Below are 19589 nucleotides of genomic sequence, written 5' to 3' on the forward strand. Positions count from 1 at the left end.
TTTCTGCTCTTTTTATTAAAAAAGAACAAGCTGCCATGTAGTCCACATCTGTGACCATAGGCAATAGAATTATGGTTTTTGGTTAGCTGTGTTTCAGTTTCGCCACTGGTATAATGCCAAATCAGTTTGAATCTCTAGAAATTGAAAAGTGTTATTTCATCCTTTACTTTTTCAAATTTCCTTGTCATACTATTTTCTATCCCTGTTGTTAATTTCTGCCTCTATCATCTCTGCATAAATAAATTTTTCCCAGGTTTGCTGATGCTATTTAATCTCCTACTTAAATTGCAACATCTTCTTTGGGACCCTTAACCACTGTTCATGATTACCAGTGAGTATAGAACAGAATAGAGTATTTTATAAAGAAAATCTCTTATTCATGGAGCAAAAATTGTGTACAGGTAGTTACACTAATTTTGGAAGTCTAGGCAGTGATTTCCCAAGTAAACATTTATTATCATTTTAACCCCTCCTTATTTTTGTCATTGTAATCCAGCATTTATTGTCATTGAGAATCCAGATTCTCAGCCTCGAGGCTGTTGACATTTTGGGTGTGATGATTCTTCATTGGGGGGGGGGGTCTCCTGAGTAATGTAAGCTCTACAGCAGCCTCCCTGGCCTGTTATACCTTCTGTCAGTACTCACCTGTCCCAGTGGTGACAACCCAAAGTGTCATTGCCATACACCTTCTGGGAAATGGAGGCTCATTGCCCCCATAGAGAATCACTGTTTTGGAGGAAATAAGTAAAACATATTTAGCCTAAGAATGACTTGTTTCTAAGGCTTTGCTGTATTGATTTAATACTCATTTTTTTCTCACAAAATTTATGGATGGAAGATGTGTTAGGAATAATTTAATGGAAAGTTTTAGAATGTAGCCTAATGAAAAAAAAAGATAATTTTATTGGGCAAACATCTTTTTTTTTAAAGGTTTTATTTATTTATTTTTAGACAGATGGAAGGGAGGGAGAGAGGGAGAGAAACATTAGTGTGTGGTTGCCTCTCATGCACCCCCTACTGGAGACCTGGCCTACAACCCAGGCATGTGCCCTGACTGGGAATTGAACTGGCAACCCTTTGATTCGCAGGCCCACACTCAATCCACTGAGCCACACCAGCCGGAGCTAGACAAATATCTCTTAAATTATTAAATTCATAATTATAATTATAATGTACAGGAATTTTCCTAAGTGCTTTGTCTGATTAATCTCATGTAATCCTCACAACATTCTTGGAGATTTGTGTAATAATGGTATCCTCGTTTTAAAGATGAGAAACGTAAGTATAGCGGAGTTAATACCGTGCCTCAAGTCACACATACATAGTTTGAGGCCTTCTGACTCCTGGGCCCATCCTCACCTTGTTTTGCTATGTGGATGTAGCTACTTTTGATCAATTTGAAGGATTATCTGGGATTTAAAAATCTTTAAAATGATTTTTGGTGTATATTTTAATTTTGAGTTCGATTTCAACTTAATATTAGTAAAGAATATCAGGGATAGAAAAACCAAGTGCAATTTAGTTGGCTTCATTGAGCTACAGATGATTAATATTTATGCTATTGTTACACAAAAAAGTACATTTTTCTTACTAAAAATGTTTTCCAAGTTTAATATTATTTCAGGACTCAATTAGCTATGTTACTTTCCCATCCATATAGAAATGGCATATGTAAATGAACACAGTTGTGATAAATGTATCTTTTTAGTCATATAATGATACTAATGAAAAAATTCCTCAAGACCCCTGATTCATTAAAAAAAGCATTTCAGAAAAAAACTGTTGTGGTGACCTGTACTATTATAGTTTGTTTCCTTACAAAGGGCAGAGGAAATATTTTATGCAATGCCTGGTGAGTTATTGTAAATTCGAGCAATAGATGTGATTTAGCAAAAAAGTCTGTAAAACAAATTTTTATAGAATGGTAACAATTTATTTATATATAAAACAAAAACAGTCCCTGCTGGTGTGAGAGCCATCCTGGGAACCAGAGGGTCACTGGTTCAACTCCCAGTCATGGAACATGCCTGGGTTGCCGGCCAGGTCCCCAGTTAGAGGATGCACAAGAGGCAACCACACATTGATGTCTTTCTCCCTCCTTTCCCCTGAGATTAAAAGTAAATAAAATCTTTAAGAAAAACCCCACAGCTATGTGTTCATAAAGCATAAGACTCCTGGTAGATTAGTGAAAAAACATTTCCAAGATTGAACCACGTGTATTGTGTAACTGGGACGATGGTAATAGGGTGTGTACAACACATTCATGAGGACTTTATAGCTTTCTTTGAAGTTTTAGTTTACCTCAGTTACTGCTTCCTCCCATTCATCTCAACATTGCAATTTTTCCATGACTGAGAATCTCCCGCCTGTCGCCTCATAACTCTTGTTAACTAAATTCCCCTTCTTCTCCATTTACAGAGATCCTTTCAGAATAGCACAGCATTGAGCTGTAATATATAATGTTAATTGGTGTCCCACGTGTGCCTGAGCAAGTTGATTTAAAACTGTATTCTCAAGTAGTTAAGATTTGTAAAAGTAAATTATTACTATGTTTCACTGAAGCCATAAAAATAAATCTGTATTTTGAAAATTATTTATGTTCTCACTCTTGGACTTGTTCTATATAAGTCCAAGATATTTCAAAAATATTTGAATATCTTATATTTAGACTTATATTTGAATATCTTTTGAAATTATTATTTTTTAATCCTCACCCAAGGATACATTTGTTGATCTTTTCTCTCTCTTTTAGTGAAAAAGAGACAGAGAGAGAGACATCGATGTGAGAGAGAAAAGAACATCAATCAGTTGCCTGCTGTATGCTCCCCAGCTGGGGATCAAACCCACAATCTTTTGGCCTATGGGATGATGCTCCAACCTACTGAGCCATCTGGCCAAGGCTAAAATTATTCTTAAGTCTTATATTTTATGGTAGATACGACTCACTGACTTAATTTTTAGAACAAAAAGAATAAAGCATTTATTTATTTATTTTGCTTGTGACTGTACCATATTAATGTGTAATTCTTTCAGAATTGGACTGACCACCCAAATAGGCAAGGACATTGAAGGTTGGATTCTAGGGTATGGAATGAGGTTCAGTGTTTTGTCCCAAGTTAGAGAACCAATAAAGGAACATGTAGGACATCTCAGATCACTTAACTTTCATATCGAGAAGAGAATTTGTCACCTGCCTTTTTCTGGGATGATTTTGTTTCCTTAAGATTTTGGAAAAGTTTGTGTTTTTCAAAATAGGTATATGGTGAAAGGTTACAGGGAAACTTCTTCGGGGGGGTCTTGTTATTATGGTACACAGATTTTCTGTACCTCAAGAACTCGAGTTTATTAAACTCAAGTTGTTAATCAAGCTCTGGGCTGAGCATTTCTCCTCGTTTCTTGTGCATCTCATGCAGCCGAAATCCCGTATCTTACTACAATCTTAGTCCTGTTCCAACTTTCTATGTGACATCGGGCAGGTCATTCTTGCTTTCATAAAAATTATATAATTTGCTGGGCATTGTGAGGGTTCCTGGGGCCATAGACAGGAAGTAGATGCACTTCTCTTCCTCGGAGTTCACAGGCAGGGAGGAAGTCTGACATTTAAAAGCATAATTAAGGCCTGTTGTGCTGATGGGCAGAGAAGAGGTATGTGGGAGGAGAAGTTGTGCTTTTCTGAGCTGCTGACCCTTAAGTGAAAAATGAAGTTATAATTAATACTTTCTCCTCACAGTCTCACGGCATGTTTATGCTAAAGACCAAAACTTTATAAAAACATAGAAGAGTAACACTGCCATCCAGTAGCTCTAACGTTGGAGAGATGTTTGATTTAAGAATCTTTGAGGCCTTCCACAGACATAATACCCCTGTGAGAAAAGATATATTCGAAAGGACGCTGATTCTCAGTGTGGTTTCTAACATGGGGAAAGCGGAATACTGGAAACATCTACTGAGAAGAAAATAGTTTGGTAAATCCATATTCTATAATAGAATACTATGTGTGGCAGAATACTATGTAGCCATTGAAATAGACGCTCAGGATCTGTATACAGTATTTTCAACATTTAAAATGTAAAAATATCCTCAATATATTATTGAATTGAAAATGCAGGTTCCAGAAGAGCGTGTATCACGTGAACAGTAGACTTAAGGAAGATTCTTTTCACATGACATTTAGTTTTTCTTCATATTATTCTGTTTGAATATTTTGGTTAGTATATACGAAAACAATAAAATTACCCTTAACATATCTTATAACTACTACAAACCTTTACATAAATGCTTCATTAGATAACAGACTGGGTTTTGTCTATAAAAGCAGGTTACATTCACCCTGGCAGGGTGACTTGGTTGGTTGGAGCATCATCCTGTATACAAAACAAGAAAAAAGAAAACAAGGTTATGGGTCCTATCCCAGGTGTGGGCATGTATGGAAGGCAACTGATGTCTGTCTGTCTCTCTCTCTCTGCCTTTTTCAGCCTTTGTCCATATGAGTTTGGTATGTCCTTGGTGAGGATTAAAAAAAAACTAAAAAGCGGATTGGATTCAACAAAAATTTTTTGAGTAACTAATACATGTGGGCCTTACTCTCCATATGAAGAAGAGAGTCATGAAAAAGGCAGAGAAAAATCCTTGGGTGGTTTCAATATGGTATATAAAGAATTGTGAACATTTTCAAAGTAACATGACCGAAAACAATATCAAGTTCTAAAGTCACAGAACGTAAAATTACCCTGTTAATAATTTCAAATTTGAGTTGAAATAAGATAATTTAGGCATTCCAAAACAGTGTAGCCCCACTTTCATAAAGTAGTAGTTTCAGTTTCAATAAACTAGTGTGATAAGAAATAACTCTGAGTGAATAACCTCCCCCAGCCCCCTCCCTTCTCTTTCCCTTCCTTTTTTCTTTCTATCTTTCTTTCTTTCCTTCTTTGCTAATTGACGTAAAGCACAGAATAACTCTGGGGTCAAAACCTCCATGAATAAACATTTGGAAGTTAGCCCTGACAAAACCTTTCCAAGGTTCAGAGCATTATAGATATTCATGGGTAATTGAAATTAGCTCCCCACCAAAAGGATATTAAATTAAGTAAAGATAGTTCAGTTTCTACCCCCTAGTCTTGATTCATGGTTAGCTTCAGACTACTTATTGTACTGGAAGTCTGTTTACATTTGTAATTAATTCTTGTTCAAGTAATTAAATGTTCAAGAGTGTACCAGAATGACTCTCCAGATGATTTATTGATATCACTTCAGTCTCCACCTCTTAAGTCCCCAAGAACCTGTGGGCACCAGCAAGGCCTATGTTTTTTAAATGCCAGGTTCTGCAGTGTTTGAGCAATTAAAATATATTCCTTCAAAGCAACTGTGACAAATTAAGTAATTAGAGATGTTTTTATTTCCACATGTTATAATATTAGAATATGCTTTTTAAAATCATTTACAGCTAATATATACTTTCATATAAACTATAGTCATAAGGTTTTAAGAATTTTCCTTTTTTCCCACCTGCTAACCATATTATTCATGTAATTTTTTGGTTTCCATTTAACTAAATAGTAAGAAGAAGGCCGGTTCAGAAATACAAATTCCTCATTATGTAAAATAAGGTAACTTTACTAGAAATATAGGCAAGTAGAAATGTTTTGCCTCATATTGTACCTTTGGAATAAATTCAGTTTCAAGTTACTACCTGTAAATATAGCAAGTACGACACATTGGCTTTTTTATATAATTTTGCTTTGTATGCTTAGAAAGTAGACTCCTCTCTGTCATGTAAAAACACAGCTAAACAATTTTAATAGTGTGCATGTGAAACTTTTTTTTAAGATACGAGGAGGAAAGCTTATGATTACTTACACCCGCAAGAGTGACGCTGGAAAATATGTTTGTGTCGGTACCAACATGGTTGGGGAGCGTGAGAGTGAAGTAGCAGAGCTCACTGTCTTAGGTAAGTGCCATTTTATCTAACCTGCTCACAGTAAACCTCATTGTTCTTTATTATTTAGTGTCTTTGTACAGGGGAGAAAGAGACAACCTTTTTAAAGGATGTTAACCAACATTCTTGGGGTGTGGGAAGAGGAGAGAAGGAGTAAATAAAGCAGCCTGAGACACAGCGTCCAAGACATGGGGGCAAAACTGGGATGAAGCCCTAAACATAGGGAGGAGTTTCTACATGTAGGAAACTATGTGGAATAATTTTCTCTTTCTTTCTTTTCTTTTTTTATATTCTCACTTGGGGGCATGTTTATTAATTTTAGAGAGAGGGAAAAGGAGGGAGAGAAAGAGAGAGAGAAACATCAGTCAGTTGCCTCTCAAATGCAGCTGATGGGAGACCAAACCTGCAACCTAGGCATGTGCCCTGACTGGAGGTAGAACTCATGACCTTTTGGTTTATGGGGATGCCCTGAGCCACGCTGGCCCAGAGCTTGGCTAATTTTCTAAATAGGATTTTAAATTATAAATCTGTTCTGGCTAAACATGTAAAATCATTTTTAGTTTATCTCTTTGTTATTTTGAGAAAGCTTTTTTTTAATTTTAGAGAGACCATCATTTGTGAAGAGACCTAGTAATTTGGCTGTAACTGTGGATGACAGTGCGGAATTCAAATGTGAGGCCCGAGGTGACCCTGTGCCTACGGTGCGGTGGAGGAAAGATGATGGAGAACTGCCCAAATCCAGGTATAGATTAGAATTTAATGATGAGATTACCCACTGAGACTTTCCCATCAGAACATGGTTCACATGTGTGTTATTACAATACTCAACTCCAGGCTTCTTGGTGAGGGGCCAGGCACACTAGAGATGATTAGAATCAGGTTGCCATGCTTTCTCTGAGGATTTCAGAGAAGAACTATACATCGATGACCCTGGCCAGCCCAGGTTTGTCTTCTGTTCAACCAGACCACAGTTAATATCAGCTGCTTGTATGAGAGTTTATAGGGTAAGGAAGGAAGGTATGGCATTAATAATATAGCTAGGAACCAACTAAAAAGCAGGCTGCCTTTTCTTTGGCTACATCATCACCAAGGAGTAATAGAAGAAGTCAGAGTTTCTTGACATCTGTCAAGTCCTTAAACTGTCTAGGAGCAGAGATATACTCCCAACCTTAGGAAATGAGACAATGACATGAAGCGTTCAGATACTGTCTTCCATTGCCAATGTGTCTGTTCCTTCAGTAAGCATGCATTGAGCCCCTGCTAGGTTTGGGGGTTACAGTAGTGGCTTAGACACATTTTCTGCTCTCAAGAGCTCACAGGTGAGGACATGTATGAATACACAAGAATGCACCAAACCCTTTGGTCATGTAAAAATAGACCATTAAGAGAAGTAAATTAGGAGTTAGTTATCAAAGGAAAGTGATATGCAAGCAGTGCTTTGGGAAAAAATATATCAATTTGATAAGCAAGAAAGAGGAGAAGAGTTTTCCAACAAAAGAGACATCACAACATACATGAAAAGCTGAGGAAGAGCATTACATGTTCTGAATGTTAGAAAGTTTAGCATGGCTAGTATGTAGGGTATGTGACAAGAAGTGATATTGCATTCATGTGGGGAGAGGCTAGTGTCAGGGTCACGCCATTGTCGCGCATATAAGTGACATGAATTTGCCGGTACTGGGAGATGAGAGAGAGAGGAGTCCATAGTGTCAAGGAATTTCTGAAACTAAATTGATGAATTGGATGATTTGTTAGATATAAGGTACTAGTGAAGAAAGATTTGTAGATTGTGTTAGGAGAAGTTTGTTTATATGATAGGGTAAGAAAAGAAACTTTTAACACTGAATATTAGGTACCTGAGAGATATGGTATTTAATCATTAATCAGTTGGGATTTTTGGAGCTTAGATGAACTAGGCATTAAAAATATTTGGGTGGTCAATTAATATATAAACTGTAATAGGTAATATAACTTAGAGATATTACGAAGAGTAAAAGAGGGATTAAAGTGAAACTTCAGGGGAACCCAGCACTTAAGGGGAGAGAAGTAAGGCAAGGGAAGGGTCTCTAGAATGTGTCTGTCTGAGTTCGGGTGACTCTGCCACTGACCTAGCTGAGGACCAGCTCCAGCCCATTACCTTCCTTCCTCCGCCTGGACTTTCTCCTCTGCAAAGTGGAGATGAGCCTAATACTTCCTACAATGGTTATAAGAATTTTAAAAGATAAAAATCCATAAAACTCTTTCTGCCTGGTATATAAAAATTGAATGGTCACTATCTTTTGATCTTAATGTGAATACAGTAGCTTGAAGGAATGAAAAAAGTAAGTTCCAAATGTTTCCAAAAATATTTTTAATGTAGTTCAATATTTTATCCCACATAAATTTAAAAAGGACCTCTTTTCTATGCGCATGCTGGCTTAAAGGAATGCCGCATTTTTCCTGGTGTTTTAAATTTTCTGAAACAAATGTTGGGTGTGATTTGATGCCCAAACGTGTCTTATTTGTAATGATGAAGACTTTTGAAATAGAGTCGCTTAATTGTCTTTTGTTATGTCACTAGATATGAAATCAGAGATGATCATACCTTGAAAATTCGGAAGGTGATGGCTGGTGACATGGGGTCATATACTTGTGTTGCAGAAAATATGGTTGGAAAAGCTGAAGCATCAGCTACTTTGACTGTCCAAGGTAAGGTGTGGAAACAGTTTGCTGTGCTTGTTTTATATGAAATACAATGTTAATATTTGATGAAAATATCATTGATTACCTTAGTCTATATTAAAGAGAGGCTTTAAATAGTGCTAGGAATATTTTAAGGAAATTGATGTTTTGCCTATGGGAGCTCTGGAAGCATTCGTTACAGGAAATTGAATTAAATCTTCAAAATTACGGAAAGTTCTGTCTTGGTCAAGTAAAGGAGGAGAACGTGCTATAACCTCTGGGTCTGCAAACGTAGAGCCCTTCTAATCTCTTCATTAAATGACAGCTATTGCCAAAAACTTTGTGTTTGAATGCAAACAAATCTACTGTCCCTTCAGGTCATGCACTTTCAGGGATCTGTATAATCTGGAAAACAAAAATGAGAAGATTCCATTTCTTCCAGAGTACAAGATCCACCCACAGCAAAGGGACTCTTGCGGTCTTTTTCTGTGCACACAGTGTCTGTGATGTAACACACACTCAGCGAATGAATTATATTTTCACTCTGCTGATTTCGATAAAGACTTACTGTTTAGTCTCATAGGAGCCAAAAGTGGATGCCATATTCTATGGCCGTAAGTTTATGAATGTCAGAGTGATGTCTTAAACTGATGTGCAGAAATGATTCTGTCATCTTTTTTGTATTCCTTAATCCATATGTTTTTCATTCTCATAATCCCTTTTCTCTTTTCTCCATAATTACATTTTACAGTGTCTTATCTGAGAATTTTCTCTCATTTTTTCCCGTTTGATAAAGGACACAAAATTCATTGTGGCATTTGAGAGACAGTGACCTTTAAATATTTTGTTGGTGAAAAAATTTCTTTTGTAAGTATATAGAGTAAACAGGGATCTTGGCCATGAACCACTTAGCTTGTTCCTTGGTCTGACATTAGCTGCACTGGGTGCTGTCATCTTTTCTGAACAGTCTCCTCTCAAGCTATTATGAAGAAAAAAGGTGGCTTTTGAGGGAGTGCTTCTACTGTGGGCTTTCTACAAAAGAGCCTTGTGGGCTTTTTAACAGTAGAAAAAAAAGAATAAAGAGTATTTCCTTCTTGTCTTTAAAGCCATTATGTCCCACTTTGGGGTTTTTAGCTGAACCTCATAAAAACAAAAGATAAAAAAGAAAGGATCAAGAACAAACATTGAATTTCTAAGAACTAGACTACTTCTCTTTAATCTAAGTTAGACTTGAACTCCACATAAGGGTAACACTGTAAGAAAAGAAAACCCCTTCACATTTAGAGAAAGCATATATTTAAGAGATGTCAAATCCAAGTTCAAAAGCCCTCCAGAGGCAGTGAAGGTAGCGAAGGATGAATACAAGACATGAAAAGGTGTGTCTATCTCCAGGCAATTGTGACAGGGAGGTTGATTGTCTATCACATTAGTCAGAGAGGTGTATGTAGTGTTTCATTTTATGTTTTACAGTTCTTTACCTCGGGAGTCTGGTGCTTTTATAAAGAATAGCCTTTTTGCTGTGTCTACAGTAGACATTGAAATCAAAATAGAGGTGTTTCCCACCCCCTGCAATTTTAAACTCAATTTTAAAGCTGATTCAGTCTTAAATTTTCTATATGGAATCCTTGTTCCCTAAGCTCTCATTTCAATGGGAAATATGTACAAATGATCAAATCCAGAAACTACTTGAAGAATTTTGTTCTTATTTCAGCTGCATTGCTTTCTATAAACTTATGTGAGATTAGTATATTGCTCAGAAGGTATTTGATTGAAATATTAAAATGTGCATATTAAGATCACTGTTAAAATATCTTTAACATGCTGGAATAATACACATAACACACCAAAGAAAGCAGTATGATTCCGAACCATAAAAGTAACTAAGAAAAATAAAGGAGGGAACTTTTTAAAGGAAACTCAATAAGTTACATCTTTTTTTTTTCACTTGAGATTGAATGTAGAAAAATAATAGGTACTACAAAGGAAACTAATCAGAAATGAGTAAATTTGATAGCAGGAAACAAGAAATATAATTTCTCATTATAATAAGAAATTTAGTAGTGTAGTTTTTGATTTCTGTGTTTTGCTTATAGCTCATTTTGAGAATGGGCTGTTGGAGTCAATATGAAATTAGAAATAATCTTCCTTTTGCTCATTTCTCATACAGTTAATGTTTAATTTGGAGAATTGATGCTGGACAATAAAGCTGTGTCCTCCAGATAGAAGTTATAGGGAACGAGTGTCTTAAATAAAGGTCACTGTGGTTTTTGCCTTCAGTAAAGACATGATTTGTTCTAACATTTAAAAAATAACTTTATTTGAAAATTACTTTCTTTTTATTATATTTTTTCTTGAAATCCAAATTCTGCTTTTTCTGGATACGCTATCTGTATATATTTCCTCAAATATCCTGCCTTAAACATTCCTTCATTAACTCTAAGTATTTTTTTTCTACTTGTGTACTGTTCACAGTGCTTAGCATGGTACTGGGCATCTAGTAGGCAGTTTATCTAATAAGTGTTTGTTACAAAGTCAAATGAATATGGACTTGAACCTTCTGCTTGAGTGGTAGAAATATCTTAGGGATGTGGGGATGTCCTAGAGGAAATTCAAGCAGTTTCTAGTGGCTTTGATCCTGAGCACCAAGAGTAAGCTCAGATGAATCAAATTTGAATAGATTGCATCTGTGATGCCTGCCTGCCTGGTGGTCTGTGTTTGAAAGGGAACAGAATAAAACCTAGGACTAGGCTGACGTCTTAAATTTATCAGAAGCTATTTAAATATGCAGATTATCTAGCATGCTTCTGGAGCACCTGATTTAGCAGATCTGAATTTGGGTGCAAAAATTTGTTCTTATTTTTAGAACAATCAAGTTCATGAATCTTTGCACTAGGGAAGAGTTCCCTGATGAATTGGTAGAAATAATAAATGGCTTAAAAACATTTCTTTAAAGTTTGGCAGTTGCCAGAACTGGAAAAAGTATGTTACAGAGAATTGTGTAAATAAGGTCAGGGACATTGGAGTCAGACAGAATTTAGTTGAACTCTCCTGCCTATGTCGTTTGCCAACTGTAAGATTATTTACACTTCCTGTGACTCAGTTTCCTCGTGTATAAAATTAGTATAGTAATGCAAACTTCACAGCATTTTTGTAATGATTAAGTTAAACTACATGAAATATTTAACATATTATCTGTTACAGAGTACATATTTTATAAATAAGGAACATTATATTCCTATCAGTGTTATTATTGATAGCTTTATTGCTTAATTTTAATAATTATTATTTCATAAGAAAATAGTAATGTTCACATCACTCTAGACAGTTTTTCTCTGCTATTGTAACTGAGGAATCTTCAATACTAATATATTCACTACTATTATGTAACACTACTGAAAACTGTTCAAATATAAATGGCTACATTTTCATTAAAAAAAACACCTTTTTGGCTTTTGACCTGACTGTTGTGACTGAGTTGGTGGGGCATCGTCCCACAGGCAAAGGGTTGCCGGTTTTGATTTCTCATCAGGGCACATCCCTGCATTGTGGGTTCAGTCCCTGGTCGGGGTGCATTCAGAGGCACTGACCAATGTTTCTCTCCCTCTCTTCCTCTTTCCCTTCCTCTCTAAAAATAAGCAAAATCTTAAAAATAAACTTCACTGACTTTTGTAGTAAATCCAGTGCTGGATCTTGTTAGTGCCGTCAAAGCTTGTGCTAGACCTATGTTGAACTTTTACAAAAGAACTAGATAAGTTAATGAAAATTATGACCATTTGGGAGTAGAAGTGACTCAAAACTGTTATATTTTATGTGCACTGCAGTGCTGTTGTTATGGAAGAACATTCATCAGAGGGTATTCGGTCCCTGCTCTGATTGTCTTGTCTCTAAGGATGACTGTTTTCCAGTTAGGTGGATTCTCAGCATTTCATGTTATCTTTCTGTAAATTAGCAGTGTTTCCTGGTAATTCATTCTGAGACTAGTAAGATTATTCATGAGCAAATATCCTCAAAAACTTCAGACTTCTTCTTCTCCTTGCTGACTACTTGAAAGTTTCAATTAAGTACTTTGTCACATGACCCCTAAAACCAAAGCCATTATATGTATCTCACATAACATTATTAGGTTACCTTTTATTGGGAAATAGAATGCAAAAGCCACTGAGCCAACTCAAAATATTCATTAAATATAATATAGACTTATTTCACTTGGAAAAGAGGTCAATTATGACACTATTGGGAAGCTTCTGATTAAAAATATGTACATCCAGGCCACTGTAAGTTTTTAGTCAATAAAAAATAAAATCCAGATTCCTTCAATTTGCTTGTCAATTCTGGTGCATCATGGAAGCTGTTAGAATGAGACTCATAGACTGTGCAGTAATTTGAACTGTTGGAAAATAATTAATGTCTATTACATGACCAATAAAATATGGTGATGTAATGCTGTTTGGACTGCTTACAACAGAAAAATTGTTTCTGTTTAACTTCTGTCTGATTGGTTAATCAGACAATTCAATTAACCTGAACTTGATATTCTATTATTTTCTGGAATAATCAAAGATTTATCACTTATAAATTTAACCCATCGGTGGTGGTGTATTTATGCTCAGTGTCTACCCTGTTTTTTTTCCATATGTATAACATCCACATACTCCCTCAAGAACTTTCTTTGTGAACTTAAAATCACAAACAAAGTCATCTTTTTAAATACGTGTCACCTCAGTTTAGATCTATTACTTTGTTATATTTGTACTTTAATGTCTCATTTTGACAAGTGTTAGGATTGCTGGTTCTGTTGGTAGGAAAGAATTATCCTCTGAGCTAGGATTTCATATTGCATAATGTCTCCCCATTTTCCAAAAAAAGATATATACTCTGATATTTATAATCATTTTATAGGTTGTGACATACCTATAAAATATAAAATCTAACCAGAACAAAATGGATCGAGGAGCCCTGCCAGAGTTTTAATCAGTGAATTTAAACAGTTAAATGAATTTAAACTGTTAAAATTCGTGCCTCTACTTGGTGTTCCCAGAATGGTAGCAGGTTCATTTTATATTTTACTATCTTAACCTGTACATATTAGACCTTCGTTAAATGCCTGCCATGTGCACCTCGGGGTTCTTTGAATCACATGATAGCCAACTTAAATTTTTTACTTGTTTTTATTTTTGAACCAATTCATGATGGTTTTTTTTCCTTTAGCTGAAGGCAGCCTTTAAGAAAAGCATAATAGATGTAACTTCAAAACAACTAAAAGAAAAATAAAGGAAGACAAATACTTTTATTTACTAGATTATTTGTAACAAAACCTTTAAATTAGTAATTATTTATGATAAAAATGTGGATAGTTTTTTAAATAATCCCATTTTTGAGGAATGATATCCCAAAAGAAAGATAGAAGATAAGGCTATATACAGTTTAAACTCTAAATTCTCCCATTTCCTCATTCACCTGTCTGCCTCTAAGAATTCTGATGCCTCTGCTTCAGTGATACTCATTGTTTAAACAAAGCACACTAGATGGCATTATTAATCTTTCCACTCCCTTTGCAACTTTACAGATAAAGCAGCTCTTATGACTGTTAAAATTTCATTTCCAGAGTAAATTTGCGTCCCTCTATCACCAGAGTGATCATGTTCCCGTTGCTGTGTCTGTCACAGGAAACCGAACTGAAAACGGACTTGCACACACCAGCCGCTCCCCGAGCAATCCCATGTTATCTTCACTGAGTTGAACCATTAAGAACATCTAATCCCATTTCTGCCTATCTCTCTGTCAATAGGAGCTAAAAGACATTCAGTCCTCCCATTTCCCTTTAGCCCTGACTGCAGGGCCAGTCAGACCAGGGACGCTGGACGTTGAAATCTAAGTTCACACCCCACTGCACTCCTCCGAAGGCCTCTCCCAGCGACCAGTTATTGTTTGCAGCTCAGGAAACAGTTGCTTTTCTGCCCTTTCCGCAACCACTCTATTAAAAGAAAAGGCAGACGCCAACGTCTCTGAACCGGGTGATGCTCTGCTACCAGACAACTAGGATTTCGGAGAAACCCCAGCTCATTCCTCCTATGCCCTTGCCCATTCTTTCCACGATGTAAAATTACTCTGTTCCCTCAGTTTCATTTGTTTTACTGCTTAAATTATAAAATATGATATCATGAGGTATGCCACTATCTTTTTAAATCATATCGTTGGCATACATTAGGAATCTCCAAATGAAAGATCTGAAGGATGTGCATTGTCTTCCGTTTTGAAGAGTCTTGTTTTTGTCTGAGGTTTCCCCATCAGGATTTAGGTCCCAGTACAGTGAAGGAAGAGCCCTTCCCCATCAGGATTTAGGTCCAAGTACAGTGAAGGAAGAGCCCTTCCTCATTCGGATTGATTAGCCACCGACAGCTTCTGGGAGGCTGAGCCTTAGAGTCTTAGATTGCCATGAGACCAGGGAGACACAATGGTAGAAAAAAGGACTCATTCTGTCTTTTGGCTGACTTAGTTACTACTAATGGGGTGTTTTCTAGAGCCTTTCCCTTCGCTGCTAGTGAACTTTATGCTTCAAACAAGAAGCTTTGCTGACTCCTGTGTGATGTCCGAATAAACTCAGAATTGCACAGTAGTTAGAATACTACTTTTCGGTGAAAAATGCTTTTCAGTGAAACAAGAAGCAGCTATCAGGTGTCTGTCTAAGCTTTTAAGTTTCTACTGAGCAGAGTGTGACTATTTATTCACAGGAAATAATGGTGAGGCAGTGAAAATGGGAGAAGACTGAGCATCGGAGGCTGAATGCTCTTATCTTCCAGGTTCAATTGAAAGCAGTGTAACCTGCAGATAGGCGTCTGTAGATAGCTTGGGTGGTGGTAGGGTCATGCTTTACTCTGTTCGTTCTCATATGACAGTCATCACGAAATCCTACTTATTTTGTCTTTTAAGTATTTCTCAACTCTCTCACCTTCTTATTATCGCTTTAATCCAGGCCTCCTGTCTCTCACTGTGAAATGGTTAACCTCTAACCAGTTGCCTTGCCTCCAGCTTGCCCCGTAGAAACCATTCTCCGCACAACAGTTTCATCAACCTAAAACACGAATCTAGTTACATTAATTTTACCCATCAAAAAATTATCATGGTGCTCATCCCTCCAGAATAACTTCTAAAATACTTAATAGTGCTCTGCCTGGCCGCCTAGCCTTTTCTCTTGCTACTTCTCCCTTTCATTCTACGATCACTGCATTGTTTATGTATTCGTCTGTGAACATACTGTGTGGCTTACCTCTGGGCTTTTCTTTGTTGGTCCCTTGGTCTAAGATGCCCTGGCCCATCTTCTACGTGCTAATTACTCCTATCCTTGGACTCCGATCAGGTTATAATGCTTGAAGAAGCTTTGCCAGGTAGCTCAGTCGGTTAGAGCATCATCCTGATACACTCAGGTTGTGGGTTTGATCCCCGGTTAGGACACATACAAGAATCAACCGATGAATGCATAAATAAATGGAACAACAAATTGATGTTTCTCTCTCTCTGTTTCTCTTTTTCTCTAAAATCTGCTTTAAAAAACACTTTTAAAAAAGAAGAAGAGGCTTCACAGACAGTCGCTACACTAGTATGTATAACATATTTCCCCATTCATGTACTCACTGGATATTACCACCACTCTTACTGAATTTCAGTATCTGCCCCCGCTTGACTGTGATTTCTTTAAGGGCTCACTCTGTTCTCTTTGCCTTCCTAGTGCCCTTGCTTGTGACAGTACGTCCTTAATATAATTTTCTGTGCAAATCAAGGGCTGCCCTGATCCCTACCAGCTGTAGGGATCCGGAGTAAGTTACTTAACTGCTGTGAGTTTTAGTGTTCTCATCTGTTCAGAAAGTGAATGTACATATAATTCAAACATCAGTGAATGGATACAAAATAAAATAATTAAAATGTATCTCATAAAAGTAGCTCATAGATTATAAAGTGCTTATGCAAAAGGAATTGTTGTTATAATTATATTTTCATCAACTTTTCCAAAACAATTAAAAAGTCCTTCAGTCCTGGCTGGTGTAGCTCAGTGGATTGAGTGCTGGCATGTGAACCAAGGGGTTCTGGGTTCAATTCCCATTTAGGGCACAGGCCTGGGTTGCTGTCCAGGTCTCCGGTAGGGGACACTGGGGAGGCAAACACACATTGATATTTCTCTCTCTCTCTTTCTCCTTCTCTTCCACTGTCTCTAAAGATAAATAAATAAAATCTTTAAAAAATTTTTTTAATTTCTATTTTGTCCATAGAAATTTAATTTTTTGATAGCTGATTAATGTAGGATTTAGTAAATGTTTTACTTTTTTGCAGATTATGTTTGTGATTCCTATTGAGATCTGTCTTCAAAAAGCACTCCTTAGTATTCCTTTGGAAAGTGTTTTAAAGACATATGTTTTCTTTTCCTGCTGCTGCTGTTACCAAGCATTTTGTAAAATAGAATCAATAGTATAGTCTTTCTGACACACTTGGATTCAAGTGCTGAATGTGCAAGCTAGTAATTCCTGGTCTTCAATTTTTCCAACAGTTAAATGGGATGAAAATGTCTAGCTTATAAGATTGTTTTGGGGATTAAATGAGCTCATATATAGGAAATGTTTAGTACATTATTTGAAGCATTGAGATGCTCAATAAAAGTAGAAGCAATGATGACATAAAGGGGAGGGATGAGGAGGCCACTTCAGCAGCATCGTATGTCAGAATGAGGACCTCATTGCCTGCAGTGCTCTTTCTTGCCCATCACTCTCTGTAGGAAAGGATTAGGATCTGAGTTATCTGTGCATCTCCCAAAATATTTTGCATAGACATACAATAAATACTTTTTAATAAACCACAGATCTCAAGATTTCTGTTACCATGGTAAATATGTCCTTTTTTCTTCTAGTCACCTCAGGCAACAGGAGATAATTGAAGTATATTACACAACATATGCATTTCATTAAAAATACGACACACATACATATATATATATATATGTATTTCAGACCCAAATAAGGATTTTTTAAATTAAACAGATTCATAACTAACATGACTTCCTTTGATCTTTAAACATAATTATTATCCCTCCTGGTATGTTCAATGCTGGTAAATTTCCTGATAGAATCAATAATATGGAATTTCTTCACTGTTCCTTGAATAAATATAATTCATATATTGGAACAATTAAATTAACTGGAGATAAAAATAATTTGGTTCTAAGATAGTCCCCAGTAATAACTTCCATATAACTTAAAACTTTAATAGTCTTGAAATTGGATGAAAGGCATAATCCATTAAAAGGAATGTGCATCTGTTCATTTGGACCATTTTCTAAGATGTAAAGTAACAACTTTGAAGATAACCAAATCACATGGTAATCTTCTACACTGCAACATACTGCATGTGTGTGTGGATTTTTTCTATTTTTTATGGGTCACTAAGTAACTATTTCAGAATGTAAAATTAAAATTTAGGTAAAAGTAAAACAAGATTGCATGCTTTAGCTTTTCCTGCCAGTACTAGGGCATAAGATTTAATAAACCCATATTCAAAAAACAAGCTATGGAGGGAAGAAGGCCTCCTTTATAAATTTGCGGTTTCCATACCCAGGGTGTGCTATGTTCAGCTTCCTATCAGCATATGAGATCTTTGTGGAAGAGTCATATGACTTTTCCGAGCTCGTATGATACCCAGGTATAAAAGAAGTAACGAGAGAAAAAGCTGGGCCTTTCAGTTCTGAGTTTCCCGTCTTTGATGTAGAGTTCATTTAAATCATTCGTTGGAACAGTTTGCTTAAATTGCCGATTTCAGAAAAGTTGGCAGTATAATAGTACATTGTTTCTGGCCATTAATGTGGTTATTTGATTCAAAGCCAAAACTAATAGTGTCAGGGGCCTTTCGGCAGGTTCAAGTGAAGTTTACTACAATGTGAGATCCCGGTTAAGAACTGCAGGTTCATCAACATTGTGATGAAACACACGTTGTACACCCCCCAAAGCTTTACTAGATGTCTTTAAGAACCTCGCTATGTCTGTGACATTTTTGCCAGACTCTGACAAGATAGAGTCGACCAGTTCTTTAGGGAATGATTCACCCCGTCATATGGCAGGGATCCACAGAGGCCTAGTAAGATCAGTGTTACTCTAATAAATAGCATTTCAGGGGTTGGGAGATGTTTATAGTTGTTTATATAATAGCTTATGTATTGTAATAATATAATTGTGTATGTAATTATAGTATATTCATTGGTAATTACAATATGTTGATATAATGTACACACATCACAATGTTATATTTATTTGCCACCTTCTGGTGTATATATTGCTATTTGTAATGCTAAACTCAAAAGTCTTATTCAAAAAAGCCCCCCCTTGTAGGATTTGTTGCAGATTTTTTTGTGATTTTTTTTGTTGCTGTTGTTTATTTTGTAGTTAAAATAATGGTTTTTTAAAAAATTAGTAGCCAGTTTGAAGGGCTGATAGGAAAAGAGATTCATGATTGTAAAAAGAAAATCCAAGAAGTCAGTGTGTGAAGAGACTTAAAGAATCAATATTGCCAAGCTGAGCCCTTTGTAAACTGGCTGAAAGTAAAATGCCATCAGCCAAGAGGTTTAATGAAGGCCCACTACAGACTTTAACAAGAGAATGATTTGTGAGAACAGCTCCCTCTTCTAACTGTTCTGATCCAGGAGCCTAAATAGAATGCAGAGCTCCACTCCTGCTGGTTTTTTTTTCTTTAATGTTATTTGATTTGATTGAGACCCAGCAGCATTATGGCCTATAATTCTTTTCTATTTTTTTCCTGTGGGAAGGACAATGTAAAGAACTTCTTTTATTCTTATAGTCTTTCAGAAATAGCCACTTTAACCCTCATGACTGTTGAAGATGTGACATTCTCTGAAATTTCATTCATTTACTCATAAAGGGTTTGGGTTGCTTTCAGTTATTTCAAACAAACTGATGTATCTTAAAAATTATTCAAAAGGAAAAGTATTCGCCACATG

At 36.2% G+C, this 19589-nt stretch overlaps 1 protein-coding gene across 5 annotated transcripts in view; it reads left to right on the forward strand.

The window, feature by feature from the left end:
* ROBO1 (roundabout guidance receptor 1) overlaps positions 1–19589 on the forward strand; it is a 407976-nt gene that overhangs the window by 288574 nt on the left and 99813 nt on the right. For all 5 annotated transcript variants that reach the window (XM_053667254.1, XM_053667258.1, XM_053667255.1 and 2 more), the window contains exons 4-6: positions 5827–5947; positions 6539–6677; positions 8496–8623. In XM_053667254.1, the coding sequence (XP_053523229.1) occupies positions 5827–5947; positions 6539–6677; positions 8496–8623 (388 nt within the window). The remainder of the gene's footprint in view (positions 1–5826; positions 5948–6538; positions 6678–8495; positions 8624–19589) is intronic.

Source organism: Artibeus jamaicensis, unplaced genomic scaffold (assembly GCF_021234435.1).
Source record: "Artibeus jamaicensis isolate MK-2021 breed Jamaican fruit bat unplaced genomic scaffold, CSHL_Jam_final contig_466, whole genome shotgun sequence".
Lineage (NCBI taxonomy): Eukaryota > Metazoa > Chordata > Mammalia > Chiroptera > Phyllostomidae > Artibeus > Artibeus jamaicensis.